The sequence below is a fragment of the Chrysochloris asiatica genome, unplaced genomic scaffold, assembly GCF_000296735.1.
Source record: "Chrysochloris asiatica unplaced genomic scaffold, ChrAsi1.0 scaffold00004, whole genome shotgun sequence".
Taxonomy (NCBI): Eukaryota; Metazoa; Chordata; class Mammalia; order Afrosoricida; family Chrysochloridae; genus Chrysochloris; species Chrysochloris asiatica.
Window position 1 is genome coordinate 36,117,761 of NW_006408522.1, and position 8,276 is coordinate 36,126,036.

The 8,276-nt window shown below is 43.2% G+C and overlaps 1 protein-coding gene across 1 annotated transcript in view; it reads right to left on the bottom strand.

The window, feature by feature from the left end:
• The window catches only part of KNSTRN (kinetochore-localized astrin/SPAG5 binding protein), a 20,726-nt gene extending 13,899 nt beyond the window's left edge, over window positions 1-6,827 (bottom strand). The window contains exons 1-3 of the mRNA XM_006831770.1: window positions 6,619-6,827; window positions 6,173-6,267; window positions 966-1,098 (exon numbers count right to left, since the gene is read on the bottom strand). Of these exons, the coding sequence (XP_006831833.1) occupies window positions 966-1,098; window positions 6,173-6,267; window positions 6,619-6,827 (437 nt within the window). The remainder of the gene's footprint in view (window positions 1-965; window positions 1,099-6,172; window positions 6,268-6,618) is intronic.
• Window positions 6,828-8,276: the final 1,449 nt, after the last annotated feature.

The window sequence follows — 8,276 nt, forward strand, 5'->3', positions numbered from 1 at the left end:
GAAGAAGACTTAAAACATTTACTGATGAAGATCAAAGAGCACAGCCTTCAGTATGGATTACATCTCAATGTAAAGAAAACAAAATTCCTCACCACTGGACCAATAAACAACATTCTTATCAATGGAGAAAAGATTGAAATTGTCAAGGACTTCATTCTTTTTGGATCAACTATCAACACTCGCGGAAGCAGCAGTCAAGAAATCAAACGACATATTGCATTAGGCAAATCTGCTGCACAAGACATTTTTAAAGTGTTGATAAGCAAAGATGTCAGCTTGAGGACTAAGGTGCGCCTGACCCAAGCCATGGTATTTTCAATAATCTCACATGCATGTGAAAGCTGGGCAGTGAATAAGGAAGACTGTAGAAGAATTCATGCTTTTGAGTTACGGTGTTGGAGGAGAATATTGAAAGTGCCATGGGCCACCAAAAGAACCAATAGATCCGTTCTGGAAGAAGTGCAGCCAGAGTGCTCCTTGGAAGCCAGGATGGCCAAACTTGGTTGGTCTCTCATACTTTGGACATATCAGGAGGGATCAGTCACTGAAGGCTATCATGTTTGGTAAGGTGGAGGGTCAGAGAAAAAGAGGAAGACCCCCAGCAAGATGGATTGGCCAAGTGGTAGCATTGATGGACTCAAGTATGGCAACAGTAGTGAGTTTGGCCTAGGATTGGGCAGTGTTTCTTTCTTCTGTGCATAAGGTCGCTATGAGTCGGTACCGACTCGATGGCACCTAACAACAACAACACCCCACAAATATCTCTTAGGGCTGGTTTTTGACCACGGTACTGCCATTAGCTTGTCTCTTCAGAATAGATCAGTGTGGAGGTTTCTGACGGACAGCTCAGCAGTGCTGCTCTGGTATACACCACTAACCATATAGGCTCATGCTCCCTCTGGAAAGCCCAACTTTCTTATTTCAAGCAAGATGTTCTAATTGGATACCAATGATCAGACTCTTACCCATTTTCTCGTCTTAGTTTGATGATTTTTGTAACATCAGTCTCTGAACCACCTGAATTTAAAAGTTTGGTAGAGTCTACTTCTCTGGGCTTAACAGGTAATAGACTTTTAGAAGTAGTCCGGGAATGTCTGTCTGTAAAGGAAAACAAGAGCATGAAACCTCAAACAGTGTGACTCAACAGTTGTAATCCTGTAACATTTTAAGTTTTCATAAAACATTCTGGTCAATCTCAATTTTGAAGATAGTTCAGAAAAGTGAGACTTCTAGACTAATTGTGGATTGTTGTTGTTGTTAAGTGCCATCAAGTTAATTCCAACTCATAACAACCCTAGATAGGGTTTCCGAAGAGCAGCTGGTGAGCTTGAAGCGCTGACCTTGAGATTCAAACCAACCTTGCAGTCCAGTTCATTAACCCATAGCACCACATCAGGATAGAAGCCCAAATTCTTGAAATTTGACAATGCAATGGGTTTGATGGTAGTCAAAAGTTTGATAAGACACCAGATTGAATGGCTGGAGGATATAGACGTGAATGTGGATGTTGTTGTTGTTATGTGCCATGGAGTCAGTTCCGATTCATAGTGACCCTATACAGGGTTTCCAAGGCTGTAAATCTTTATGGGAGCAGAAAGCCTCATCTTTCTCCTGTGGAACAGCTGGTAGTTTCAAACTGCTGACCTTGCAGTTCACAGCCCGATTGGTAACCACTACGCTACCAGAGCTCCTTGTGGATGTTGATAAAAGCAAAGAATAAAGTAAAAGGCAGTGTGGAAGTCAGCAGGGCAAAGCAGCTGAATCCTCCTCCTTCATCAAGCACCACTGGTATGGCAGCATCTTATTAAGCTCCCAAGTACTCTGCACACCTCCTGACTCAATACTCGAGCTGCTTAGTTTTCTTTTCATTGTTGCTTTAGGAGTCCCAGAGTGACAAAAACAGTTAATACAATTGGCTGCTAACTGAAAGGTTAGCAGTTCAAGCCCATCCAGAGATACCTTGTAAAAAAGACTGGTGATATACTTTCAAAAAAATCATTGAAAACCCTATGGAGCATAGTTGTACTCGACACACACCCTGAGCTGGAATCAACTAGACAGCAATTGGTTGGTCAGTGGCTGTTGTTACCAAATTGTCTCCATAAGATAAGCACTGGACTGCAAACCACGAGGTCAGCAGTTCAAGACCACCAGCCACTCCTTGGGAAAAAGATGAGGCTTTCTGCTCTCACAAAAAATTTTAAAACCTCAGAAACTTTATACAGGGTCGGTATGAATTGGAACTGACTTGATGTCACTTAACAACAAGGTACTCTAAGAGAATCTTTATGTCTCCAGCCACTAGTAGAGTATCTGGCATATTAAAAGATATTCCCTAACCATTTGTTGAATAAATATAGCACTTCAGTTTCTTGAGTTGTTTCTCCTTCATCTCTACACTGAAAGTATTTCCTCTCCTCTTCTGTCATCCTTCAATTTTGATTGGCTCTACCACCAGCCCTTTTAATCTGTTCATCCTCTATTAAGTTAAAAACAAAACAAAATTCACAACAACAAACAGTTGCTGCCAGTCAGCCTCAACTCATGGCTACCCTAGTATGCCAAAGTAGAACTGTGTTCCATAAGGTTTTCAATAGCTGGTTTTCCTTAAGTAGATGATAGGTCGTTTTTCCAAGGTACCTCTGGGTAGACTCAAACCTCTAATCTTTCTGCCTGCAGCAGAGTGCATTACTGTTTATATCATTCAGAGACTCCCCATTAAGTTCTGTTGTTGTATACCATCAGGACAATTCCAGCTAATAACAGATCCTATAAGACAGAGTAGAACTGACCCCCTTGGGATTTCCTAGGCTGAAATCCTTACTGAGCAGATTGCCAGATCTTTTCTCTCACAGTGGCCGTAAGTACAAGCTGCCTACCTTTCTTTTCTGGTTAGCAGCCAGGCATCTAACCATTGTGCCATCAAAGCTTCGTAAGTTTAGAAAATCCCTATTTGGTGTTTTCTTCTGATGTTCTTGCTAGGCCACTGGCAGATAACAAAGAAATGACCTTGCCATGCCACTCTTGTCTCCCAAAGGAGAACATCTTCACCAGTCCTTATGCTAGCCCTCCGTCACAAACGGTCTCCCTTTTATTGTTGCCAGTAAATTCAAGGAACTTTTCCTGGAGTTAAGCAAAACTTGTCCCACTACCTCTACATAGAAGGGCTTTTCTCGCTTGTACTAATTTTCACTTTGTTCACTGTAAAATGACTTGATTTAAGGTAAGAGCCATAACAACTAAATCACGTGAGTTGAAGAAATGAGGTATTCACTGAAACACAGGGACTAGAATATTGTATTTGATGATGATTCTATTTTGCAAACTCTAGCTGCATAATTTAGAATGAATTATGATTTCTCAGGTGAAAAGATTTTTTCTTTTATAGGTACACACATTGGATACCTTCATGATTTTAGACACCCTTTGCCACAAAGCAATTATTAAAAGTGTTCTCTTTTTGAAGTCTCTGTCTCTGAAATAAAAAGTAACCTTGGGGGATTATGTTTTATCTTCTCCTATCTTAAGTATAAATAAGCTTACCATCCACTCCTTTGGAAATCCTATATAGAGTCGCTGTGAGTTGGAACTGACTTGACATCATTTAACAACAACAATAAAGGAGCCCTGGTAACATAGTGGGTTATGAGTTTGGCTGCTAGCCACGTCAGCAGTTCGAATTTACCAGTCGCTCCTTGCGCAAAAGATGAGGTTTTATTGCTCCCATAAAGCTCTGTTATCATAATGGTTACGAATCGGGCTGCTAATCTCATGGTCAGCAGTTTGAAATTACCAGTTGTTCTGCGGGAGAAAGATGAGGCTTTCTGTTGCCGTAAAGATTTACAGCCTTGGAAAACCTATACAGAGTCGCTATGAGTCAGAACCTACTCCACGGCACATAACAACAACAAATAAGGATTTATAACCTTGGAAACCCTGTACAGGGTCACTATGAGTCAGAACACCACCACCATCCAATAGTAAATCAAACCCGTGTTAAAAAGGAGTTGACAGTAAATATATAAAAACAATAAATTGACCATTGACTAGAATTGGTTCCAATAATCCATGCTTTTAGATCCTATGGATTGCATTTTAGGAGACATTTTATAGGATTTAACAAAACTCCCTTAAAATGGAAAACAATGAGAGGGATGAGATAGCTGGTACCAGGGAATGAACAACTAAATTCGTCCTTTTATCTATGTTTTTTTAAAATAGCCCAACAAATTAAAGTGTTGTCTTTCTAAAGTAGCCAGGCAAATTGGGGTTACCCAGACCCTAGATCTGGTGAAGTGATTTCAGGAATGAAGGGGGCTTGATGTAGTCAATCATGCATATTCACTGAGGTCCAATGACTAGAGGACGCTGAACTTTGAAGCTCTCTTTTGTGGGTTTCCAGGATTGGTAAGAACATCATGCATGGGGAAAATGGAAGCCTCCCGCGAGGCACTTCTCAAGTTTGCCTGATGTGTCTCTATACTTATATCCATTCTGGAAGTACACCTGTTCCAGATTACTAAGGAACCCACTGGGGGTTAGTGAGAGCCAGTAGCAAGGCTGGCATTTGCCATGTGGCAGGGGTTGGAAGGGCAGAACCCTAACTTGTAGAGACCCCACTCTGAGTGGTTACATGAGAGAAAGTGCTACATGGGTGGCTGCTGTTAGAATGACTAAGTGGGGAAGCAGGAATATGAGTTACCTTCACATTCTGGAATTTAACCTTATGTTGGCTGTTATTCACTTTATACTGTTTACTACCAATTTTTTTGCATATGCATATATAGCTACTTTTTTGTTACATGCCAGAGTGGGTTCCAACTTATAGCGACCCTATGGATTGCATTTTATGAGACCCCAAAGAGTAACTGGTGGGTTTGAACTGCTGACCTTTTGATTGGTGATGGTGTGCGGTGGAATTGGATCCAACTCATAGCGACCTTGTATAGGGTTTCTGAGGCTATAAATCTTTACGGGAGCAGAAAGCCTCATTTTTCTCCTGAGGAACCACTTGGTAGTTTCAAACTAGCTGACTTTGAGGTTAGAGTCTGACTAGTAACCACTATGCTACCAGAGCTCCTTGACCTTTTGATTAGCAGTCTAATTATCCTACAGCACCACATTAACTACTCAAAAAATTAAAACTTAAACTGCTAACCCATACCCAGTATTGGAAGAAAAAAAAAACTGGGACACAGTCTACAAATTTTAAACTATTAAGGCTATCTATATACGAACATAAAGTAGGGACAAAGTTAGAAAGTAAAGACATGAAAACTTGGGAGAAAGCCTGGTTACCTCACAGTTCAATCCTACTACTACTTATCAACTTAGTCAACTGGGAGAGGATCATCAATAGCTACCTCATAATCTTCCAGTTTTAGTGTCTGAAACTTATTCTGTGTTATAAGCTTCTGACTAGACATCTGACAACTGTAGATCCTATGCAATGACTTTCTACCACAAGCAAAATCGCAAAGCAATCAGAAATAGTTTTTAATCGTGTCTCTCTTTTTCAATCAAGTATTCTCAAATATTCTGGCTAGGTTGACCTCTCCAATTTCACTTTAAACACTTATTTAACAGGAGTCCGGGTGTGGCGCTGTGAGCTAATGCGTCAGACTGCAAAGTCCTATTAACAGCAAGATCAGTGGTTCAAGCTCACCAGCTGCTCCTTGGAAACCCTATACAGGGTCACAGGGTCCCTATGGGTCGGAATCGATCCACGGCACTTCAAAACAACAAATATTTGAGACACTGAAGGTATAAGTGTGAAAAACAAGACCTGGTGCAAACAATTTAGTGCCTCTTCCCTAAGTATTCCACTTTCAAAATGTCCATGACAGTCCAGGCCCTGAAGATAGCCCTAGGGAAGCACTGGCTTAACTTAATTGAGAACCACCCGCAGTTGAATCTAATTAGTGGAATGAATGTAACAGAGTGAGGTTTTGGAAGGCAGCAGTCCCAACACTTGACCTTGACCCTAACTCCCACCATAAACCTAGAAAGCCTTGTTTGAAGGTCAGCTTGTTAGAGTCAAAGGAATGCCCTCTCCCAGGCCCGGGCCTCCCATTTCCGGGCATTGAGCTGATCCCACCCATCCCCACATTCCCCTGGCACACACAGGCAGGTCTGCAGCGTCGGGAGCTGGGGCACGAGGTTGGATACCCACCTGAAGGCAAGCTGCCGTTCTGCATAGATGGGGGTGGCAGAGTGTACACTGTCTTAACCACGCTAGTCATCGTAACAAGGCGGCACGGCTGGACCCTGGAAGATGCAAGGGTAATGTTGTTATTTGTCCAGCCCTGGGACATCGCCCGCGGCCATGGCCTTCCATCCCAGCAGGGACCGCCAACAGGACAGCACTATCCGGCAGCTAGCTAGACAACGGGACATGTGGAGAGGTTGGGGAGGGCGCGACCTGGCCAGCCCCAGCTCAAGAGAGAGGTCGGGAAAGCGAAGACTTTTCTAAGGTGATCTTCACACTTGATCCTAACCAAAAGACCAAGAAGCGATCTGAAGTGATCTTTGGTTCAGGAAGGGTGAGTGGGAGTTAATCAGCCCATTTGGTTCATCCCCCTACATCCAGCCCAGTCCCTTATCCCGGGAGATCCGAACCCAAGTGCCTGCTTCTCCCGCCAGCAGTCGTCCTCGATTCCGCTCAAAACACACGCCGAAGCAACTGCCGCACCGCGAATTGCGTCAACCGCCTCTGTTTCAAACGGAAACTTCCGGTAGCTGGGAGGGAGAGAGTGTGATTCCCGTTCCGTAGGCAGCCATGTTGTACGGAAAATACTGTTCGGAGCTATGGCTTCAGGAGCTGCCATGCTGTACGGTAGATTCGAGTTGAGGCGAGTCCCGGTATTTCCCAGGCACCGGTGTTCAGCCCTCCGACCCCCCACCCCACCCCCCGCAGGTCTCAGCGGGGTGCACTTTACAGGATTGAGTGGAGCTATTGGGTTACCCGCGTCATATTTTGGCTTTGGGACGCAAACGTGGTCCATGTTGTCACAATACTTCTCATTATTTGGTTTGTGAGTATTAGGGATATTGCATGATGTCTGATAGCGCTAACCACAGGTTACTTGGATTGGTAAAAAGCTACACGTTATATAGTGGAGAATGGCAGGTGAGGCTTGAGAAAAACCTATATGTGAAATACCTGAGTCACCTACCCGCAGTCCTAACTTTAATAGCATTTATCCAGATTTTAGGCAGAGATTCAAGGCTTATTCTAATAAACAGAACAGAGTTCTCAGACACTTAATGCATTCACTCATTCATGTTACTCAATAGATATTTATTGAGCACCTGCTATATGCTACTTAGCACACCCACTATCCTAAGTGGACATATTGTTAGGAGGGACCAGTCGCTGGAGAAAGATACCATGTTTGGTAAGGTGGAGGGTCATAGAAAAAGAGGAAGACCCCCAACGAGATGGATTGACCAAGTGGCAGCATCGATGGACTCAAGCGTGGCAACAGTAGTGAGGATGGCCCAGGATCGGGCAGTGTTTCATTCTGCTGTGCATAAGGTCGCTATGAGTTGGTACCGACTCGATGGCACCTAACAACAACAACAACTCCATGGAAGGAGTCCTGGTGTGGCGCTGTGGGTTAATGCTCCAGACTGCAAAGCTGTTTGAACTGCAAGGTCGGTGGTTCAAGCTCACCAGTCACTCCTAGGAAACCCTATACAGGGTCGCTATGGGTCAGAACCGACTCAACGACACTTAACAACGACAACACTCGATAGAAAATGGATTGAAACACAGCAAGAGTGGAACCAAGGATACAAGTGGGATAGTATTGTAACAAAATCATGTGAGAGATGATGGCGGCTTGGCCATGATGATGGTAGTAGTGGCCATGGAAAGAGCATGCCTATTTAAGATACCTTTTTGAAGTAGAATTTCAAGACTCGGTGATAGATTAAATATGAAATAGAACTGGAGGGCAGGGGAGGAGGTGAAGGAGAGGACGATATTAAGGATGACTCCCGAGTTTGGATTATTGTATGGTTATTGTAACACTACTTCAATGGAATGATAAGAGCAGGAGCCAACAAAGTGTTTTGGGCGTGGGATGGGGGCAGGGAAAGGAAGATTGAGAGTTCAGTTTTGACCATGGTTAAGTTTGAAATACTTTTGAAATTTAATGGAGCTGCCAAATAGGCTGTTAGAAATACACCTTGCGTCTAGAAGAGCTGAAGTTAGAGGTATATTCTTGGGTGTCATTGGTGCATATATTTATTTAAAGCCATGATATTTGATG